Here is a 24,776-nt window from a genome sequence, read left to right as displayed (position 1 = left end):
CTGCTCCATGGTACTGCGAGAACTCACCACAAGGGGTCACTATACTCAAGATAACAGGCAGGGATAATACATCTGTTTAATTTGGTTCTTAAAATTAACATGAATGGTTGGGGGGTTCAATTCAATATACACAGAAAATACTTATGTAATATTTAGTCTATTCTTTTACAAGAAAGGTGAGAGACGACCTACAGGCAGCTGCACTCACAGATAGATTCATCTATATGCTTCTAAATATGAATGCCTTATGCGTTTATTATGTCTGTTTAGTATTATGCACTATTAAATTAAATGTTGGTCCCACTTCAAACAAAGTACAACTTATAAAGAAAGGCTTTTATATAGCATATATTATGCCTTTATTAGCACTACATAAATGCTTCACAAATCATCTGGAAGCTTATGTCAAACTCTATAAATGGTGTATAAAGAGTGACATTAAATCAAATCAAATTTATTTATATAGCCCTTTGTACATCAGCTGATATCTCAAAGTGCTGTACAGAAACCCAGCCTAAAACCCCAAACAGCAAACAATGCAGGTGTAGAAGCACGGAGACTAGGAAAAACTCCCTAGAAAGGCCAAAACATAAGAAGAAACCTAGAGAGGAACCAGGCTATGTGGGGTGGCCAATCCTCTTCTGGCTGTGCCGGGTGGAGATTATAACAGAACATGGCCAAGATGTTCAAATGTTCATAAATGACCAGCATGGTCCAATAATAATAAGGCAGAACAGTTGAAACTGGAGCAGCAGCACGGCCAGGTGGACTGGGGACAGCAAGGAGTCATCATGTCAGGTAGTCCTGAGGCATGGTCAGAACAGCTTCATGGTCAGAACAGCTTTATTACATTTCCACTGTAGGATCAATTGCCAAATGTGACATAATGCACTATGTACATGTAACTGCCCAAATAAAGGGAACACTTCAGTAAATGTTGTACAAAGTGTATTGAAAGCAGGTACTTCCACACAGGTGTGGTTTCTAATTAAGCAATTAACATCCCATCATGCTTAGGGTCATGTATAAAAATGCCCAGTTTTCCCATTATTTTGGCTACCATGCATGGCTAGAAAAAGAGATTTCAGTAAGTTATTGAAAGAGTGGTCTCATAGGAGCATATGGGGTTTAAAGGGTGTGTGTGTCTCAGTCACGAGATCTCAGACCAATTGAACACTTATTGGCGATTCTGAAGCGGCACGTGAGACAGCGTTTTCCACCACCATCAACAAAACACCAAATTAAAGAATTTCTCATCGAAGAATTGTTTCACATCCCTCTGATAGAGTTCCAGACGCTTGTAAAATCTATGCCCAGGTGCATTGAAGCTGTTCTGTCCCATGGTGAACCAACGCCCAATTAAGACACTTTATGTTGGTGTTTCCTTCATTTTGGCAGTTATCTGTACATAGTGCATTATGTAACATTTGACAATGACATTCGCTTATAGATTATTTGTGACGCAGTTCTGTAGTGCTTATGAAGCCATTATGTATGCTATATAAAGCCTTTATAAATTGTACTTTGTTTAAAGTGGGACCAAAATATTTAGAAATCCTCCTCAGGACAAAAATGCAACCTGTTTTATAGACCAGTGGTCATGGGAATTGTATTTAAAATATACACCCAAAATGTGATTAAATAGTTTGCTAAATGCATGCTATTTAGTGTATTTTTGTGTTGCAGTGATCATGACTTTTTTTTTACATAATGTTTCCACCATTGTTTCCTATGACTGAAAAGAGCTTCTGGACATCAGAACAGCTGTCACTAACTTACATTTGGACGAGGACTTCTACTTCAATGAGTCAGAGGAGAACAACATATTAATTACCGCGGATCCGTCCCAAATCCTGACAATCGAAGAAGGAGGAGACGGCGCTATAGAGGCCGAAGCACGGGATACCCGACGAAACTATGTCAGAGTGGATAAAATCACCTCTACACTCTGTTCAATCACTGGAGAATAAACTGGATGAGCTCCGTTCGAGACTATCCTATCAAAGTGATCTGAATAACTGTAATGTCCTATGAGTCGTGGCTGGGCAACGACATACAGTAGTAAATATAAATCTAGATGTTTTTTCTATACATCGGCAGGACAGAACAGCTGTGTCCCGGGAAGCTCAGAGGAGGGGGTGTGTGTCTCTTTGTTAACAAAAACTGGTGAGTGATCTCTAATACCAAGGAAGTCTCAACGTTCTGCTCACCTGAGTAAGAATACAGTACCACACTATTTACCAAGAGCCTTTTCATCTATATTTTTAGTATCTGTCTATTTACCACCACAAATCGATGCTAGCAATAAGACCACACTCAACGAGCTGTATAGGGCCATAAACAAACAAGAAAATGCTCGCTGGTGATTTTAATGCAGCAAAACGTAAATCAGTTTTACTTATTAACTCCTACCAGCATGTCACCTGTGCAACTAGAGGAGAAAAAATGTAACCTTTATTTAACTAGGCAAGTCAGTTATAAACAAATTGTTATTTACAGTGACAGCCTAGGAACAGTGGGTTAACTGCCTTGTTCAGGAGCAGAACGACAGATTTTTACCTTGTCAGCTCTGGGATTCAATCTAGCAACCTTTCTGTTACTGGCACAATGCTCTAACCATCACCTGCCTCCCCAAGATCACCTTTACTCCATACAGAGATGCATACAAACTTTCCTTCGCCCTCCCTCACCCTCCCTCGCCCTCCATCACCCTCCCTCAACCTCCCTCGCCCTCCCTCGCCCTCCCTCACCCTCCCTCACCCTCCCTCACCCTCCATTTGGCAAATCTGAACATATCCTCCTGATTCCTGCTTAAAAGCAAAAACTCAAACAGAAAGTATCAATACGGAAGTGATCCGATGAGGAGATGCTAAGCTACAGGACTGTTTCGCTAGCACAGACTGGAATATGTTCCAGGATTAATCGATGGCATTGAGGAGTACCACATCAGTCACTGGCTTCATTATTAAGTGCATCAACGACGTCGTGCCCAAAGTGACCGTACGTACGTACATATCTCAACCAGGAACCATGGATTACAGGCAACATCCACACTGAACTAAAGGCTAGAGCAGACGCTTTCAAGGAGCGGGACACTAATCCGGACGCTTATATGAAATCGCGCTACACCGAACCATCAAACAGGTGAAGCGTCAATACAGGACCAAGATCAAATCCTACTACACCGGCTCTGACGCTCATCCGATGTGGCAGGGCATGGAAACTATCACTGATTACAAAGGAAAACCCATCCTCGAGCTGTCCAGTGACGTGAGCTTACCAGACAAGGTAAATACCTTCTAAGTGCGCTTCAAGGCTAGCAACACTGAACCTATGCATGAGAGTACCAGCTATTCCAGACGACTGTGTGATCACTTTCTCCGTAGCTGATGTGAGAACATTCACAAGGATTACCAGGGCGCGTACTCAGAGCATGTGCTGACCAGCTGGCAAGTGTCTTCACTGATATTTTCAACCTTTCCCTGACCCCATCTGTAATACCTTCATCAGGGATCATCAACTAGAAACACCCGCAGGCCAAATGAATGCCCACGGACCGCCAGTTGGGGAACCCTGACCCACAGTGCCTTGCGAAAGTATCCGGCCCCCTTGAACTTTGCGACCTTTTGCCACATTTCAGGCTTCAAACATAAAGATATAAAACTGTATTTTTTGTGAAGAATCAACAACAAGTCGGACACAATCATGAAGTGGAACAACATTTATTGGATATTTCAAACTTTTTTAACAAATCAAAAACTGAAAAATTGGGCGTGCAAAATTATTCAGCCCCTTTACTTTCAGTGCAGCAAACTCTCTCCAGAAGTTCAGTGAGGATCTCTGAATGATCCAATGTTGACGTAAATGACTAATGATGATAAATACAATCCACCTGTGTGTAATCAAGTCTCCGTATAAATGCACCTGCACTGTGATAGTCTCAGAGGTCCGTTAAAAGCGCAGAGAGCATCATGAAGAACAAGGAACACACCAGGCAGGTCCGAGATACTGTTGTGAAGAAGTTTAAAGCCGGATTTGGATACAAAAAAAAAAAAAAAGATTTCCCAAGCTTTAAACATCCCAAGGAGCACTGTGCAAGCGATAATATTGAAATGGAAGGAGTATCAGACCGCTGCAAATCTACCAAGACCTGGCTGTCCCTCTAAACTTTCAGCTCATACAAGGAGAAGACTGATCAGAGATGCAGCCAAGAGGCCCATGATCACTCTGGATGAACTGCAGAGATCTACAGCTGAGGTGGGACACTCTGTCCATAGGACAACAATCAGTCGTATATTGCACAAATCTGGCCTTTATGGAAGAGTGGCAAGAAGAAAGCCATTTCTTAAAGATATCCATAAAAAGTGTTGTTTAAAGTTTGCCACAAGCCACCTGGGAGACACACCAAACATGTGGAAGAAGGTGCTCTGGTCAGATGAAACCAAAATTGAACTTTTTGGCAACAATGCAAAACGTTATGTTTGGCGTAAAAGCAACACCCTGAACACATTATCCCCACTGTCAAACATGGTGGTGGCAGCATCATGGTTTGGGCCTGCTTTTCTTCAGCAGGGACAGGGAAGATGGTTAAAATTGATGGGAAGATGGATGGAGACAAATACAGGACCATTCTGGAAGAAAACCTGATGGAGTCCGCAAAAGACCTGAGACTGGGACGGAGATTTGTCTTCCAATAAGGATGGAATGGTTCAAAAATAAACATATCCAGGTGTTAGAATGGCCAAGTCAAAGTCCAGACCTGAATCCAATCGAGAATCTGTGGAAAGAACTGAAAACTGCTGTTCACAAATGCTCTCCATCCAACCTCACTGAGCTCGAGCTGTTTTGCAAGGAGGAATGGGAAAAAATGTCAGTCTCTCGATGTGCAAAACTGATAGAGACATACCCCAAGCGACTTACAGCTGTAATCACAGCAAAAGGTGGCGCTACAAAGTATTAACTTAAGGGGGCTGAATAATTTTGCACGCCCAATTTTTCAGTTTTTGATTTGTTAAAAAAGTTTGAAATATCCAATAAATGTCGTTCCACTTCATGATTGTGTCCCACTTGTTGTTGATTCTTCACAAAAAAATACAGTTTTATATCTTTATGTTTGAAGCCTGAAATGTGGCAAAAGGTCGCAAAGTTCAAGGGGGCCGAATACTTTCGCAAGGCACTGTACATGTTTCAAGCAGACCACCATAGTCCCTGTGCCCAAGAACACCAAGGTAACCTTTCAAAATGACTATCGCCCCGCAGCACTCACATCTGTAGCTTTGAAAGGCTGTTCATGGCTTACATCAACATCCTCATCCCAGTCACACTGGACCCACTCCAAGTCGCGTACTGCCCCAACAGCTCCACAAATTACGCTATCTCTATTGCACTTCACGCTGCCCTTTCCCACCTGGACAAAAGGAACACCTATGTGAGAATGCTGTTTATTGACTACAGTTCAGCGTTCAACACCATTGTGCCCTCCAAGCTCATCACTAAACTAAGGACCATGGGATTAAACACCTCCCTCTGCAATTGGATCCTGGACTTCCTTACAGGCCGCCCCCAGGTGGTGAGAGTAGGTAGCAACACATCTGTCACGTTGACCCTCAACACGGGGGCCCCTCAGGTGTGCTTAGTCCCCTCCTGTACTCCTTGTTCACCCACAACTGCGTGGCCATGCACTACTGCAACACCATCATTACGTTTGCAGACAGGATCTCTATACCAGGCGATGTCAGAGGAAGGCCCTAAAATGTGTCAAAGACTCCAGCCACCCAAGTCATAGACTGTTTTCTCTGCTACCACCGGCAAGCGGAATCGATGCACAAAGTCTGGAACCAAAAGGACCCTGAACAGCTTCTACCCAAAAGCTATAAGACTGCTAAATAGTTAAGTGGTTAACCAATAGCTACCCAGAATATCTGCGTTGACCCTTTTTGCAGTAACTCTTGACTCATCACATACGCTGCTGTTACTGTTTATTATCTATCCCATTGCCTAGTCACTTACTCCCTACATATATGTACATATCTACTTAAATTACCTCGTAACCCTGCATATCGACTCGATACCGGTACCCTTTGTATATATTGTTATTCATTGTGTTTTTATTCCTTGTGTTATTATTTTTCTACTATTTAAAAAAAAATGTCTCTCTGCATTGTTTGGAATGACCGGTGAGCATTTCACTGTTAGTCTACACCTGTTGTTTACAAAGCATGTGACAAATCAAATTTGATTTGAGAATGATCCTGGTTGTGGTGATCGGGAATTGTGAGGATGAAGAATGAAATTAGCTTGGAAAAAGATTGTTGGTGCAGCCGAAAAGAAATTATGTTCCATACAGTTAGTGCATCACTATTATTTAGAGCCCTATGGGTCTTAGTTAGTGCACTAACTAGTGCACAATTTAGAGAATAGGGTGCCATTAACTATCATACTCAGTTAACTTTAGTACCCAGTTAACTATCGTTAACTATCGTACATGGTTAGTGATGCAGGGTTGAGGTGGGCATCCCTTAGTTTAATTAGCAACCCCCCGCTGTGCTCATTCCAGGGAACTTCACAGTGCTACTTGCACTTCCTGCAGCCCCTAGGAATACACAGCAGCCTCTGGCGGAGGGGAACACAGAAGTCTTAACTAAGTGACAATATTTGCTCACCTGAGATACACACATCTGGCTGGCTGTTAGGGTGGCCTGCCTAGCCAGGAAGACAGCTGGCTGCTACTGCTAAGGGGAAGGCCCAGATGGGTCGGCCCAGGAAGTTCTGGGAAGGAGTGGTGGCTTCCCCACCGGGCAGCTGTTTCTCACCCTGCCTACCTCAATGTGCTTCATATGTAGAAGGGCCATGTTTGTCCAGAACTGCAGGAGGCTGCTGTGTATTCCTACCTAATCTGAGGGTGTGTCCCAAATGGCACACTATTCCCGGGATTGTGCACTACTTTTGACCAGAATCGTATGGTGCCTAGTCTAAATTAGTGGACTATATAAGGAATAGGGAGCCATTTGCCATTTGGGACGCAGCTGAGGAGTGGCCATGTCATTGGCCTCCACTGTGGGTAGCCTGTTTGCTGTCAGAGCTTGAAAAGGAGAAGGTTTATTAGGATGTGGAAGGGGCATTCTCTGGTTGACAAACACAGATTGGACACTTATGTTGTTTGCCGGCAGGGAGCTTTGTCATTGAGCTGAGAATGACATCAGTGAAGCTCTCGCTGGTTCTACTGAAGAAGGCCCCACACTGTTTCTCAGTTAACACCACCAATTGTATCATGAAAATCAGAGGACAATGGGAGGTAGCTTGATGTCGCTGCGATGGATGGAAGTGTCTTTGTGCTGTCATGTTTTGTATTTCCCTTATTCACATGAGGGGATACAACACATAGCTGTAATGTCCAAGCCAAGAGCCATCAGGCTGATGGGAAAATGGGCACAAAGCCGTCAGCTACAGTATAATAGGTTTCAGAAGAAAGATTTACTGTAAGGAAAAATGATCAACTACTATCATAGTATACAGTAGAATACAGTAGATTACACATACATGCATATCTCAATTGTTGAAATAAAACTGTTCATTCAACTCATACACACCAAAAGAAGAGAAAGAAAAGTTATTTCTATAGGTTAATCATTTATTCCTTAAAGGAGGCTTGTTGCATGACAAGGACCTGGAATGTTGAATTTCATGCTAACGGATCCTGTGAAATCTAAACGGTCTTCCATTTCAACCCACAATATGCTTTCAATGTGAAAAGGAGTGTATTGGTTGAGATACTGCACTCTTCCGGGTCTCGGGCCCCTGTGTGTGTGTGCAGAGTGCATGATGGTCCAGCCAGCTTGTGCAAAACTGCTCTCCTCAGATCTGAAACAGCCGTCTCTTGTTCCCTTTCACCTTGTTTGTGTGTCCTCCCTGTCCCGCTGCCTTTCAGATTCATCTCCAGGTAAACACACTGTGGCAAGCCGCAAACCTGCAGCCAACAGCCGTTGTCACAGCTGCACAGGATAAAGGCCCCGACTCAAGACTCACTCACTCTGGTATATTTGCTGTCACTATAGGCAATTGGCAGAGAGCATTTTGTGGTTTCATCTCACACTGAATAGACTCTTTATGAATTTTGCTTTGATAAATCGCAAGCTTAACCTCGTCTTTGTATTTCTTGAAAAGTTGTTTGGGCGGACGAGGGTAACTGGTAGAACAACTAATTAAGGGGATTTTAACTCCCTATGCCACAGTGGAAAACATAATGAAACTGGCACATTCCTGTCCCCACTCTCTGAATATGTAAATGCATGTTAGAGTTTTGTGTTGCTGTTTTTGCTTCTTCTTTCTGTCCTTTACTTTGAGATCGCCACACATCCACAGTCATGCCTGTCCTTTACTTTGAGATCGCCACACATCCACAGTCATGCCTGTCCTTTACTTTGAGATAGCCACACATCCATAGTCATGCCTGTCCTTTACTTTGAGATCGCCACACATCCACAGTCATGCCTGTCCTTTACTTTGAGATCGCCACACATCCACAGACATGCCTGTCCTTTACTTTGAGATAGCCACACATCCACAGTCATGCCTGTCCTTTACTTTGAGATCGCCACACATCCACAGTCATGCCTGTCCTTTACTTTGAGATCGCCACACATCCACAGTCATGCCTGTCCTTTACTTTGAGATCGCCACACATCCACAGTCATGCCTGTCCTTTACTTTGAGATCGCCACACATCCACAGTCATGCCTGTCCTTTACTTTGAGATCGCCACACATCCACAGTCATGCCTGTCCTTTACTTTGAGATCGCCACACATCCACAGTCATGCCTGTCCTTTACTTTGAGATAGCCACACATCCACAGTCATGCCTGTCCTTTACTTTGAGATCGCCACACATCCACAGTCATGCATGTCCTTTACTTTGAGATCGCCACACATCCACAGTCATGCCTGTCCTTTACTTTGAGATCGCCACACATCCACAGTCATGCCTGTCCTTTACTTTGAGATCGCCATACATCCACAGTCATGCCTGTCCTTTACTTTGAGATCGCCACACATCCACAGTCATGCCTGTCCTTTACTTTGAGATCGCCACACATCCACAGTCATGCCTGTCCTTTACTTTGAGATAGCCACACATCCACAGTCATGCCTGTCCTTTACTTTGAGATCGCCACACATCCACAGTCATGCCTGTCCTTTACTTTGAGATCGCCACACATCCACAGTCATGCCTGTCCTTTACTTTGAGATCGCCACACATCCACAGTCATGCCTGTCCTTTACTTTGAGATCGCCACACATCCACAGTCATGCCTGTCCTTTACTTTGAGATCGCCACACATCCACAGTCATGCCTGTCCTTTACTTTGAGATCGCCACACATCCACAGTCATGCCTGTCCTTTACTTTGAGATCGCCACACATCCACAGTCATGCCTGTCCTTTTCTTTGAGATCGCCACACATCCACAGTCATGCCTGTCTGTTCCCTATTCTACGAGTGCATTCTCTTCAAACACATCCTTCACAGAATCAAAGAGACGATAGGTAACTTGTTCTGAGGGTAGTGCTATGTTCTACTCTACTTCTAATGTCATTCTTGATTTTAAAGCCATTGTGGTGCCTTTGTTGACACCCTTTGTGATTGATCAGCCTCAGCACATTTGGCAAGAGCAATAGGCCACTATAGTACTGTATTTCACTGCTTGTGAGAGGACCCTGATTGACCCAAAGGTGCAGCTATCAACAGTGGCCCATAAGAATGTGAGGCCACACAATGTGATCTGACATGAACGTTCATCTGTGAACTATCCATGTGGCAGCAGCAACCCATTGTCACAAGTTGCCATTGATTATAGTCTACACAGTAGCCTTAATAAAATGGCACATAATTACTTCATAACATATCCATAAGCTATAGATATTTATAACAGCATTAATAATTTGTTGACATAAGCGTTTCGTAAATGCATGTATGGTTCTCGTGTTATGTTTATAGCGTATGGCTTAAGTTTTCGTTGCATTATTCTCATAGTCATTAGGAATAGTTTGTTATGAAAGTTATCACAATTAAATATCAGACATTCTTCAATCGAAATATTCCATCGTGATGTAGGCTGGCCTGTGCGCGTGCACTCGTGTGTATTCGGCAAATACAATACCAGTTAAACTGCTCCGTTAATATCCCCTCAGTAGTATCCTTTTTTTCCGAAGCTGGTTTCATCAGCAATTGCTGTGGACATCCATTCCATCTCTAGTGATCAAACACATTAGATGAACTTCTCTTGTAACCGTCATATCAAACAGCAAGGCCCTCACAAAAGTCAATAGAATTATGGCCAAAGACAGAGAGTATAGACAGTGCTATGCTATGTTTGAATAATCTATATTCTCCAAACAGCCACTAAAGAAATCAGGGGAAATTAAAATAGGCCTATGAAAAACTGTTTTTCCATTTTGCCTGAAATGTAATTTAGTTTAGAGCTCAATCATTTGTAACCGACTAATGTATTTTCTATTACACAATGGACATATAATAAAATAAATACAATACAATTACATTAGTTGAAGTAACAATTATAATTCAAGAGGCAACTATGCACAATATTCGGCAAGTAAATGAATGACGACTATCCAAAATGTAATAAAGTCCCTCGAGTTGACCCCAAAATGTTTGCAATGTTTCGAAATTCAAATAGGTGGAACACAACGTTCTACGAATTTCTGCTTCGATGTCAACACCACTGTGTACCTTATTCCTCCCTCACAGCAGAATTTAATCGATGCATGGACCCCTGTACTTACCATGTTATAGTTCAAATCTGTATTCAACGTGGCCTAAATAAGTATTTAAAGTGGTGGTTTATACCCATAATGTCCCATTATCAATTGACCTATTTCTTACATCGGTATATTATTGTGGTTTTGTGAAAATAACTGGTTAGGAAAAGCCTTGTTCATTTTGACATTTTTTATTTTATTACATTTTTTATTAAAACTGTAAAATGTGAAACGCATATAAATTAAGTGAGTTGAAGTCCACACTCCTTGATAGAAACAATAATACTCGGTTGGTCAGAATATGCTAAATCACATTAATAAGGCTAACACAGAGAAAGGGAATAACATTACAATAAAGCCCTTAATATAAAGCCCTCTTATAATTCTAAATTCCTTGTCGTTTTTTTCTGGAGGGAAAACAATCCCATTTGATGTATTGGATCCTTTTAAATGGGTCTGGCCTTTTCAGCCAGCGCAGGTGTAAACTACAATATACGGTCAACGGAGGAGTCTCGTGTCTAGGTGTGAGCAGATTATTCAAATAGGGCACTGAAGGAGTGAGGATTGGAGGGTTGAGCGCTCAGCGAAACACAGTGCTGCTATACCACAGCAAGGCGAGGAGCCAACGTCATTAACTCCTGTCATCGTCAGTCGCTTTACAGTGTCTGAAGGCACTCAGGGTAGAAAGATACCCATGAACCAACCAGTTACGAGGCAGCAAGCAGACTAAACGACCTGGGTAGCCTGTGGTCCCAAATCGGTTTTAGGGACGTTTTTCACTTCATTTTCTGCGGAGACTGAGGCTTTTGAGGGAAATTTGTTTTGGACTGTCCACAATGCTAAGCGCTGTTAAAATGGAAGGACACGAGCATTCAGACTGGAGTGCTTACTACGGAGAGCCCGAGGTGGGTAGAGTTTATATATGTATTTTGCTGAATATACAACTCAATACTAGCCTTGAGATAATATTAACTTTGTGATCAAATATTGACTTGAGGCACCTACAAATCCTCCCAGATCTCACCCCCATTGGCCACAGACGTCAATTCAACGTGTATTCCAAGTTGATTCAACGTAGGCTAATATCATTTAAATATTTAAAAAACTTTGATTCAACCAGTGTGTGCCCAGTGGGTCTTTTTCGATATCCTGACGAATTTCTAGTGAGAATGGAAAGGACATTTACGAAAAATATGACCTGAATAGTCTATTTCATATTTTGAAAATCTAATTGAATCTGAAATGTATTTCTAATTATTCAAGCCTATAGGCACATTTCTATTTTGACTATCGAATGATCATTGGGCTATTCGTTTATCCATTCCTTCCCTTTTCAACCGTTTTCGTTTTGCTGTGTAATCAGACTTGGAATAAAATATATTTACAATATTCCTTATGATGTATATGCACTTCACTGTTTGAACGTAATTGTGACGTTACAATTTATAGCCTAAAATTGGATATTTAACCGAGTGAAAAATACATGTTTATCTAAGTGACAATTCATTTATGTAGGCCTAATTATTTCGTTGTAATTTTACTAGAAGTCTTTATTTCACATTGTTAAAGCTATTATTGACGTCGTGCCCTCTTTTCAGTGCTACACCTCAGTTGGAAACATGACACAACACACCGGTCTGGGAATGAACTCGATGAACACCTATATGAGCGTGCCTGGAATGACTTCAACCAGCAACATGACAGGCAACCCCATGAACATGTCATACGTCAACACGGGTGTGAACCACTCCATGGCCGGGATGTCACCGGGCTCCGGGGCCATGCACGGTATGGGAGCAGGGATGGTGGGCATGAGCGCGACCCTGAATCCGAATATGAGCCCCATAAGCACCCAGTCTCCATCGATGAATGCCCTGGCCTCCTATAGCAATATGAGCGTTATGAGCCCCATGTATGGACAGTCCAACATAAGGTCAAGGGACCCCAAAACATACAGGAGAAGCTATACGCACGCCAAGCCCCCATATTCCTACATTTCTCTCATCACCATGGCCTTACAGCAGTCTACCACAAAGATGCTGACGTTGAATGAGCTATACCAGTGGATCCAGGACCTCTTCCCCTTCTACAGACAGAACCAGCAGCGCTGGCAAAACTCTATCCGCCACTCTCTGTCCTTCAACGACTGCTTCCTCAAAGTGCCCAGGTCCCCGGATAAACCAGGCAAAGGATCTTTCTGGACTCTTCACCCGGACTCAGGGAATATGTTTGAGAACGGCTGCTATCTCCGAAGGCAAAAGCGGTTCAGATGCGAGAAAGACCTCGGCAGGGAAACCGGGAGGAAAAATTCAGAGGGAGGCCCTAACAGCAGCCCAGAGAGCTGTAACGGCAACGAATCACCCCATCATACCCTGTCCGTTAAAGACGTCAAACGGCCCGTATCTGACCCAAAACATCTGCAGCAGGTAATGAGCCCCGCCGAGCACGCGCCCACTCCTGTCCCACAGACACACCATCTTCCGTCTCAACATCATTCGGTGCTCGTGCACGAAGCGCACCTGAAACCCGAGCACCACTATTCATTCAACCACCCTTTCTCCATCAACAATCTAATGTCGTCGGAGCAGCAGCAGCATCACCACAAAATGGACCTAAAATCGTATGAACAGATGATGCAGTATCACGGCTATGGTTCACCGATGACCGGGGCACTGTCCATGGGCTCAATGTCAACTAAAACCGGCTTAGATGTTGCTTCGACACCCACAGACACTTCTTACTGCCAAGGTGTGTATTCGAGGCCAATCATGAACTCTTCTTGATTTTTATCTGCATTCAATTAACTTTTTCTAGCAATTACAATTTGTACATTTGTAAATTGGTAGTTTTTTGTTTTTATGCGTCACATTTTATGGACATTGGACATGGAAGGGACTGTCTCAGTGTCAAATTAAGTTGATATGAGAAGAAATGATTTCATACAGCCATTTTTACATGAATTTGAAGGCGTAACTGTGCTACAAATTGTGAGACCATTTTTTGTGTATCCCTTATAACTTATACGTTGTTCATGTGTATTCATGTAGCTGCTGAAAATCTATATTAAAGTATTATTTGATGTTTTTTTATATGACCTTTATGTGTGCATTACTATAAGGAAACATAAGAATACAGGCTAAATATTCAATAGGCTAACTGCATGATTCAAAATGTTAAAAACATCGAGCATCTTTATTTAAGAAAGGCTAGCAATTATGGCAAATATAAAACAATGAAAGATAAGCACCATCAATCAAAAGTAAGGGTTCTGTATTTATAGGCCGACACACACACACACACACACACACACACACACACACACACACACACACACACACACACACACACACACACACACACACACACACACACACACACACACACACACACACACACACACACACACACACACACACACACACACTACTACATATAACCCTATATATACCGGGGATGGGAAACTCCAGTCCTCGGGGGTCTGATTGGTGTCACAGTTTTTCCCCAGCACCAGCTAACCCACCTGACTCCAACAATCAACTTATCTTCACTTTAGAAGGCAATTAGTTTGATCAGCCGTGTTTGCTATGGTTGGGGCAAAGGTGTGACACCACTCCGGCCCCGAGGACTGGAATTGCCCATCCCTGATATATAGTATTAAATACTATTCAATAAGACAATATAACATATCCAATTGCCAACATTTAGGAAAAAGGTTTCAATTTTCGCCAAGAAACGAAACGAAAAGCACCACACCAAAAATAATGTATAATACAGCATTATTCATATTATTAAACGTAACTTAACCACATGATTTATTATTTATCAAGTTTGGTGAGCCTATTATAAATATGACATGTTATACAATGGACGGACAACCATGGCGATTCCCGAATGATTTCCTGTTATATGTCCCACACCAGTCCTTCCCTGAACCCCACCGAGCACCAACACCATTTGCATATGATGCATGACATTTGTGTCGATTTTAACACAATAGCTCCTGTAAAATAGACAAGTGCACGGGAGGGAGAAAAAACAGTACACAATGAAAGTGCTGGTGATGTTAGTCCCACATGGAGCCCTTGACACTGTGTTGCTCTTAAACTTATTAACGTGTGACTGATCCTAACTGATAAACTGAACCCATGTCAGAGCCACTTCTAATTACATCAACAACTTCGGGGTGGAATGGTAGCCCATGTTACGTTCACCGAGAAAACGTGAACATGTTCACAAAGAACGAACTAACGCGTATTAACCTTATTTAAAAACATTTCCCCCCAAAATAAAGTGAAGCCCTACGTGTGAAAATGACTATAATCTCATCCACATTTTGCTACACTGGGCCAACAGTTTTCCCTAATGCAGCTGCCCAATTTCCGCCCATATCGGGCCGAAAAACTTCTGGTATTCATCCTCTTCTTCTAATAAGGGACTAATGCTGACCTGGGACACCAGTTGATTGCAATTCACTACCAAGGTAGAAACAAAAAAGAGGATTATTTAGAGTTTAGGCCGTCCAGAACCGGAATTGGGTCGCCCTGCCCTAATGTGACCGATGATCATCATTTATCGGTGCAAAATGCGTCGGATAATAACCTGCAAACAACATACACTTACAGTAAACGCCTCAAAGTCACATGTGCAATTTTTACATTAGGCCATATGCCTATTAGTCTCGATAGCTACATTTACACAAATATTTCAAATGTCTCTCTTATACAAAGTTTAATTTAAAAAATAGATATCATCAGTTTAAAACAATATTGTTTTATTCTTAACCGACAAGACAGTGACATCTTTGTGTTGTGGGTAAATAAACGGACAGAGAAAGCTTTCAAATAAATGCTGCGATGACTTCAGTTCAAGATCTCATCGCTTTCAATGTCCAACGGCAACAAACCTATCCAGAAGTAGGCATTCAAAAATGCCAATGGACAATTTCTCTTGAGCCTTGTTCATGCATGTGGTCTTTCTGTGGATATATTTTTATGTTTTTATTTCCATTAAATGTTGATTCGTTCGGGGGAACGTGGAGAAGAAAATGTATCTCTTGAAAAGGGATGGAGAGCATCTCTGATTGATGCATTTTGGCAAGAGAGTGCATTGTTCTTTATCGGCAATTTACTTGCCAGATTGAAATTTCTTTCTAGTGTTGAATTAATATTCGTTTTTCTTCGAATATAAATTTATACCGTAAATGAAATATGAACATTATGTGTAGGTCTATAAGCAATATTTATATAGACACAATATTGATAATGATATAAAATATATACAATGATAATATTATTAATACTTCATTATTATTATTTTGTGTTATAAATTGCATTATCGTTATAGGCAAATGTTTGTTTAAAGCAGTCGAGAAATAACCAATGCAGGGACACGTTTTAGGTGTATTGATGGAGGTGACCCCTCTGCTATCCGGCATGGTTTCATCTGGTAGAGTTCATCTTCAGCATGAGATGTGATCAGTACCTGACACTGGCAGACAGCTTCTGTCTTTAAATAATTGATTCACTCCAATTCCACTGGTAATGCAGATCCTGGATTTGTCAATTATCCTACTAAACATTAAATTAGTGTATGCTCACAAACCTAATCTCAGAGCCTCGGTTCAAATAACGCACCAGCTGCAATATAGCCCTTCGACGGTTTGAATAGGGTCAGAACAAGACACTTCTTCGAGATGAAATAAACTAAGTCCATAAAGTTCACAATAGCCTGCCTATTTTGCATCTTGCTCAACCGAATACAAATAATGATTTTAGTATCTTATTTTTTATTAAGGATAATACTTTTATTTTGAATTTAATCTAATCCCATTTCGATGCTCGAAAATGTTAGCTTCACATTGTACCCATTGGCACAGTATATTGCCCATTGATTCCATGGAAGGCACTAGTACCCAACTATGATGCCCTCATGAGCCATTTTGGCTGGACCTAGTCCTGGAACACCCAAGTAGAGTGGTCTCCAAGGTGATTTGTGACACCAGTTTTACAAGCTGTAGCCTAATACTGCTTTAAGCTATTGGAGGGTGTGGCTGTTAACTCCACTCTGGTTTTAGGCCTAAATCTAATTTTTGTTATTGGCCCAACGCTCTAACCACTATAGGCTACCTGCCGCCAAAACCTGCCCCCATTACCCGGGGAGAAATAGGCAAATTGGAAACAAGTAGTTGTATTTTCGTGTGTACTGTATAAACAAGAGGAGTTTTAGATGGAGGGCTCAGGTTTGGGACATCCTCTCTCCATTAGGTGTGTGATACCTAACCTGATTCCTATCAGACTGCAAGGGGTGAACCGTGTTCCATCCACAATGACAACAATCTTAGGAGCAACTGTGCCTTTTATCACATAGCATATCCCCCTTTGGACATCACTGAAAAGTGGCAAACCATGACAGGAGAAGCTGGATAAGGGAAGGCACTTGGTCCATAGGGTGAGAATGTGTGTGACAGAGGAGGACTCTGCTTGCCAGAGTTGATTGCTTGATCTTTTATGGCAGCCTGGTGCGAAATTCCTGCCGTGGGGGAGCCTTTCATAGGCGGTCGGCACAGTGGCGTTGATGCTCGGGGATGGAGGGACGGAGCCCTCTCTCACACACAGCTCTGTGTCAACACTGTCCCATTGACTGGGCTGAGAGTCCCGCCAGCAGTCTGAACCACCCTGACCTCCTCACTGGCTCCCCTTTACGTTCCTCCTCAAGGCTCTCACACTGAGGAAAAAGTAAATCCATCAATAAATCCATCCATCTATCCATCATGGGAGGAGGGGGATCTCTAGTCTGCATGGTCTGCACTGCAAGCCGATGACAGAGTGCTCCTGTCAACTCAAGAGGCCTGTGTGCAATAACAACCTGGGAACCTTGTGGTTTAGCAAAGGAGTGTGGGAAAACAAATGTCAGCTGGTGGTGTTACACTTTGGTTATAAATGAAGCCGCAGGTCATTGAGGTATATTGAGATGGCAATGTAATAAAAAATACATTTCTGATATTGAAAGTGTTATAATTAACTGTAAGGTTGTGAAAAAAATCTAACCTTTCAAAAAGCTACAGGAAAACTAGCAATTTCCCTGCATTTCATAGCCTTCTCATTTCATACATTATCATGTATCATTATCGCACATACCCCTGACTACAGGAAAGTATAGTATAGGTTGGTGCTTTGAGAAAGACATCATTTTCAAAGCCGTGGGTTGTGTATTGGGCTCTATGGCAGAAAGAAAGGCCACAGGCTCTCTGCAGACAACTCCCCTGTTGCCCACACAGTGTTCCAGAGGTTGACAATTAAAGGGATCCATTTTAATTATCTGCCAGATTAAATGAATTGTCCATTGTAATGGCAATGCCCCTATAGCACCCAAAACCTGATTTATCTAATGTGATTGGAGCTTGTTTTAACATTAGCAACAGAAAGACCTGTCATCAGTGGGAGATTTAACATGGAGATTTTCCCCACTGCAGACAGGCTCAGTTCCCCACTGTATGGAGGTTCCCACTGGGAAGCCTGCTGAGTGGCGTGAAAGAGACCGTGCCAATACACAAAATAATGACCTTGGCTGGATCTACACTGTAGACAGAGATGCTGAGGACAACAGAGAGGAGATGTTATGTTGGGGCCCGCTAAATCTAACCCTTCAGAGGTAGTGCTATGTAACAAAAAATACATTTGCGATTTGAGTAGTGATACTCTAGCCACAGCAAGAACGTAAATGCAGTGTGTCTGAAATGTGAATGTATCACCGCTGGAACGCTTATGAAAAAAGGAAGTTAGAGCATAGGCTACATTCTCACACATATCTGGATCGACGAGTATCTGTCTATCGGAGAGCCCTATGGGCCCTGGTCAAAAGTAGTGCACTATATAGGGAATAGGGTGCCATTTGGGATGCAGTCATTGTAGATGCAGTTAGAAGACTGCAGAGAGAGCAGAGGACAGGTTTGGACTTGCCTGGCTGGGAGAATGGTCAGTTAAGGGTGGGTCGTGGTACCGACATGGTGAGTTACTCAATAACCCACGGTCTTCTTTGGACCTCAGACTGGATCGATGGGTTTTCCCATGCATGTACGCAGGCCATGGTTGCGTCCTAAATGCTTTTTCCTAATTGGTGCAGTACTTTTGACCAGGGCCCATAGGGCAATATATGAGATAGGGCACCATTTGGGATGCTACCCTACGAGGCAAGGCAAGGTTATTAGATGCCTGATGCTTTAGTAATTACTCTGTCTTCAGACTCAAGAAATACCATATTCAGCACAGGACAGAATTCCAAACACTTTGAGATCTATCAAAATTAAATCAATGTGCTAATTTAGAGTTCCATGAAGATCACAAAAGATCTCACACCACAAAATAAGAAAAACAACGAAGGATCAAATAAATTATTTGCCATTGAAACCCATGACAACCAGCCACACTGAAATGACTGTTCTCGCAATGGAGGCAACTGTGAAATGAACCTCTACGGGGCAATGGAGGCAACTGTGAAATGAACCTCTATGGGGCAATGGAGGCAACTGTGAAATGAACCTCTATGGGGCAATGGAGGCAACTGTGAAATGAACCTCTACGGGGCAATGGAGGCAACTGTGAAATGAACCTCTACGGGGCAATGGAGGCAACTGTGAAATGAACCTCTACGGGGCAATGGAGGCAACTGTGAAATGAACCTCTATGGGGCAATGGAGGCAACTGTGAAATGAACCTCTATGGGGCAATGGAGGCAACTGTGAAATGAACCTCTATGGGGCAATGGAGGCAACTGTGAAATGAACCTCTACGGGGCAATGGAGGCAACTGTGAAATGAACCTCTACGGGGCAATGGAGGCAACTGTGAAATGAACCTCTACGGGGCAATGGAGGCAACTGTGAAATGAACCTCTATGGGGCAATGGAGGCAACTGTGAAATTAATGCATCATTTTTTTATCCAAACATTTGTAAATGTTTCAATATTCCGTGCAGCGGTTAGACGATAGAGTGGAGGAGCGGAGGCATATAATAATCTGTAGGAAACATTTAACGGTGCATTTGCTGATAAAAGTGGCGGTGGCCAGCCTCCCGGCTTAAAGCAATTCATTCAGAATCCTGACATAAACTCTTGGCTCCTTTGACAGCTTGGAGCTGAAATAAAAATGCTAGTTCTCCAGGGAACAGAGGAAGATGGCAGGCTCCTTTCTCCACTGTTTGCTCAGTGGCTCTGAGAGCAATCTTCCCCAGTCAAAATGAAATGCAAGGACACAAACAATGTGCCGGGAGAGAGAATGGGAGACGGCCAATGAACAGTTTGGACTATTTGCACAGCAGAAGGGCAGCCACAAAGGCAGGCCGATGGCTTTCCCATGAATCAAGCGTGGTGTCCTAGGCTCCTTTTGTTGGGGCCGGTTTGCATCCCCATCGGTTAGATAAGACTATAGATGTATTATACTTTTAAAAGCCTTTTCTCTGCAAAACTCTAGCGTCATGTGACCACATCTGTCCTATCTGCCCTGATTATGCTCCATTTGACTCCATGACAAACTGTGCTCATTGTTTTATTGGCTTAGATCAGCCTTGCACGTGCCATGGTTTAGCATGGGCTATAGTATGCTTCGGCGGTGCCAAGTGTGGTGAATGATATTGGATTCCCTATGATCCAGCCCCTTCATGTAGCAGACACGTTACAAGCCTACATGGGTGCATCAATGGAATTCTCATAATAGTAGCTACGTCATCAGTTACAGGGGTAGGTTACTATAATTGTGGACCTAAACAGACTTTTATACAGTGGGTTTAGTACCTCTCTAACCACCCTGTCATCTCCACCAAAGCCCCCCAGCCCAGATCACTCTGGGTGGCCAGACCTGTGGTCTGAAAGGCAAACAGATAGGCGCTTAAGCTCTCTTTGCCTTAAAAAAGTGACATTGTACGTCCCAATGAATGGCAAACAGCTGTTAATCTAGAGTGAACTAGATAGGTTTAGAATAGTTTTGGGATATGTCTGGCACAAAAATGTTTTGGTGGCACCATTAATGTTTCTGCATCTTTTCTGTCCAAAACACCTTTGCCCTTTACAAGACACTCCATAGTTTCTGCCTACACACAGGTTTCTGGACAGTAGTCTATACAAAGGTTGATGTGCGATGTCTTCAAGGTCCGAGCAATATTTAAGTGGGAAACCAGCAAAATGCTTTCCTGATATCTGTGTAGCTGATTCCGCATCTTCTGTGATGCTGTAACATTGAATGTTATACATCCCTGTCTGCGTTCCAAATGGCACCCTTTTTCCTATATACAGTAGTGTGCTACTTTTGTCCTGAGCCCATAAGGCAAAAGTAGCACACTATATAGGGAATAGGGTGCCATTTAGGACGCACTCATTGGTTAGTCCCATTGCATTTTTGGCTGTTTTAATTAACTGTCTGGATGGCTTTATGATAAGAAGTCATTAGAGACCTACAACATAACAATTTAATCGCCGTATATGCTGTTGTATAGCAGAAAATATCTCATGGCGCGCAGGCCTATAGTACGTCTGTGTGATGACGTTTTGAAAGGCCCATTGATAATTCTGGGATGGGTGTGTGCCGATGGTGTAACCCTTCTTATAGGGAGAGACACTTAGGTATGCATTTTCTCAGTGTGTGAGTGAGTGGGCTAGGCTACTGGGTGGTGCAGGACCCCTCCTTCATGACTCGCTGGTGCTGAAACACAGCTCTGTTACAGGGTTGTTGTCCCAAATAGCACCTTATTCCCTATATAGAGCACTACATTAGGTGCTCTACACTGGGAATGGGTAGTGCACTGTGTAGGAAATAGGGTGCCATTTGGGACACACCCAGGATCTCACCACTCACTCACAGTCCTGTTCACAGTCCTCAGTGCCATGAATTGAAATGATTTAGGAGTGAGTGCTTGGAGCTTGGCGTGCTCAAGAACCTAACAACATTCGCCTCCCTACCACTGAGGAAGTACAGTTCCCGCTCAGCCCAGTCAAAACTGTTCGCTGCTCTGGCCCCCCAATGGTGGAACAAACTCCCTCACGACGCCAGGACAGCGGAGTCAATCACCACCTTCCGGAGACACCTGAAACCCCACCTCTTCAAGGAATACCTAGGATAGGGTAAGTAATCCTTCTCACCCCCCTAAAAAGATTTAGATGCACTATTGTAAAGTGGCTGTTCCACTGGATGTCATAAGGTGTATGCACCAATTTGTAAGTCGCTCTGGATAAGAGCGTCTGCTAAATGACTTAAATGTAAATGTAAATGTAAAACCCGTGCTGAGCTTGACCATTACCAACAAGTAGCTTATGACCCCTTATGTAACACTGAATCCCATCTATGGAGTCCTGGGATGTAATACATTTTCCTTATACTACAGATATAGGACTGAAGAGGCCATTTCCAATCCCAATTCACTGTTATGGCTTTTCCACTGATGAGTTGTGGTTGTGAGGTCTCTGTAAACAGACTTTGGAGCACAATGTCTTGGGCGTGACGAGCAGACATTCCTCTCCGAGTTATTCTCTGGATGTTTTCACCTTAGGACTGACTAACGAATGACCATCGAAGGTTATCTGCAGGGACCATAATACACGTCACCTTTAGGACGAAATAACAAGTGCATTATTACAATGTCACAATTATTGTAATAAAAATGAAGTCAGGGAGGCAAGAATTCTGGTGGTCTGTATATTTTATTACATGTTAACAAAGGTGGATATAGCACAATTAATGTGATCCCAGGAAGAAATGGTCTCACAGCTTGGTATTTAATGCAGATACTGAGGAAATCTACTCTAGAGACGCATGTCAAACAATAGGACGCAATGCTTTTAAAGAGACCAAACACCACGTATCTGTTTACACTTATCTGTGACTCAAGTCTGTGTGAATGTTATTGCGACGTGTACTCTCTGAGGATAGTGAGAGACGGGATGGGTTTATGAAAGATTTAACACCAGACCTTAAGAAGCTCAAGCTCTCTCTTTCTCCCCAAAGCAGGTTTCATCTCAGCACACCCAGGAGGGGTGGTGCAGTCTGACAGAAAGCCGGAGGAAGATAAGATGGGGAGAAAAATAGAGAATGATAAAAAAAAAAGAGAGAGAGAGAGAGAGAGAGAGAGAGAGAGAGAGAGAGAGAGAACTTCCTAACCTCCTGCCCAACGTATGACCATATTAGAGAGACATATTTCCCCCAGATCACACAGATCCACAAAGAATTCGAAAACATATCCAATTTTGAAAAACTCCCATACCTACTGGGTGAAATTCCAAAGTGTGCCATCACAGCAGCAAGATTTGTGACCTGTTGCCACGAGAAAAGGGCAACCAGTGAAGAACAAACACCATTGTAAATACAACCCATATTTATGCTTATTTATTTTATCTTGTGTCCTTTAATTATTTGTACATTGTGTATATGTGTATATATATATATATATATATATATATATAATATGACATTTGTAATGTCTTTACTGTTTTGAAACTGTTGTATGTGTAATGTTTACTGTTAATTTTTGTTGTTTTTCACTTTATATATTCACTTTGTATGTTGTCTACCTCACTTGCTTTGGCAATGTTAACACATGTTTCCCATGCCAATAAAGCCCTTGAATTGAATTGAATTGAATTGAGAGAGAGAGTATAAAAGAAGCCTATTGTATCGACCAGTGGTTCTCCATCCTGGTCCTGGGGACCCAAAGTTTTTGCACATTTTAGTTTTTGCCTTAGCACTACACACCGGATTCAAATTAAGGGGACTGCTAATCTGTAATATTGTACACTACATCTCATATTTATTTTATTTACTTACGTAGGCCTATGTATGTATTCATCATTTAGCTGCAAATCTGTACAACTTGAAATAAACCTTAAATATATACTGAACAAAAATCTAAACGCAACATGTAAAGTGTTGGTCCCATGTTTCATGAGCTGAAATAAAAGATCCCAGAAAGCTTATTTTGCTCCAATTTTGTGCATTTCTCCTTTACTAAGATAATCCATCCACCTGACAGGTGTGGCATATCAATTAACTGATTAAACAGCATGATCATTACACAGGTATACCTTGTGCTGGGGACAATAAAAGGCCACTAAAATGTGCAGTTTTGTCACACAACACAATGCCACAGATGTGCATCAAAGCTGGGACTGAGACTGAAAAATAGCTTCTATCTCAAGGCCATCAGACTGCTAAACAGCCATCACCAAAACAGAGAGGCTGCTGCCCACATACAGACTTTACATCACTGGCCACTTTAATAAATGTAACACTAGTCACTTTAATAACGCCACTTTAATAATGTTTACATATCTTGCATTTCTCATCCCATATGTATATACTGTATTTTATACCATTTATTGCATCTTGCCTATGCCACTCGGTCACTGCTCATCCATATATTTATATGTATATATTCTTATTCCATCCCTTCACGTATACTTGTGTGTATTAGGTAGAATTGTTAGATTACTTGTTAGATATTTCTGCACTGTCAGAACTAGAAGAACAAGCATTTCGCTACACTCACAATAACATCTGCTAACCATGTGTATGTGATCAATCCCTGTGCTAACTAACCTCCAGACGAGCTTCAATGCCATACAACTCCCCTTCCGTGGCCTACAACTGCTCTTAAATGCAAGTTCAATTAAATGCATGCTCTTCAACCCGATGGTTGCCCGCACCTGCCCGCCCGTCCAGCATCACTACCCTGGACGGTTCTGATTTAGAATATGTGGACAACTACAAATACCTAGGTGTCTGGTTAGACTGTAAACTCTCCTTCCAGACTCACATTAAACATCTCCAATCCAAAATCAAATCTAGAATCGGCTTCCTGTTTTGCAACAAAGCATCCTTCACTCATGCTGCCAAACATACCCTCGTAAAACTGACCATCCTACCGATCCTCGACTTTGGCGATGTAATTTACAAAATAGCCTCCAACACTCTACTCAACAAATTGGATGCAGTCTATCACAGTGCCATCCGTTTTGTCACC

At 42.4% G+C, this 24,776-nt stretch overlaps 1 protein-coding gene across 1 annotated transcript; it reads left to right on the top strand.

The window, feature by feature from the left end:
- The first annotated feature begins 11,303 nt into the window (after positions 1-11,303).
- On the top strand, positions 11,304-13,865 carry LOC118398795 (forkhead box protein A2-like). Its single transcript, XM_035794507.2, has 2 exons — positions 11,304-11,681; positions 12,375-13,865. Exons 1-2 carry the CDS (start codon positions 11,613-11,615, stop codon positions 13,557-13,559), a joined length of 1,254 nt encoding a protein of 417 aa, XP_035650400.1. The 5' UTR covers positions 11,304-11,612; the 3' UTR covers positions 13,560-13,865.
- Positions 13,866-24,776: the final 10,911 nt, after the last annotated feature.

This window comes from Oncorhynchus keta, chromosome 19 (genome assembly GCF_023373465.1).
Source record: "Oncorhynchus keta strain PuntledgeMale-10-30-2019 chromosome 19, Oket_V2, whole genome shotgun sequence".
Classification (NCBI taxonomy): domain Eukaryota; kingdom Metazoa; phylum Chordata; class Actinopteri; order Salmoniformes; family Salmonidae; genus Oncorhynchus; species Oncorhynchus keta.
The sequence above is the reverse complement of the archived record's forward strand: the minus strand, read 5'-3'. Positions and strand labels throughout refer to the sequence as shown.

Coding starts and splice junctions, on each gene's coding strand:
- LOC118398795 (XM_035794507.2), top strand. CDS start 11,613: ATGCTAAGCGCTGTTAAAATGGAAGGACACGAGCATTCAGACTGGAGT. Junction 11,682..12,374: donor CTTACTACGGAGAGCCCGAG/GTGGGTAGAGTT, acceptor CCCTCTTTTCAG/TGCTACACCTCAGTTGGAAA.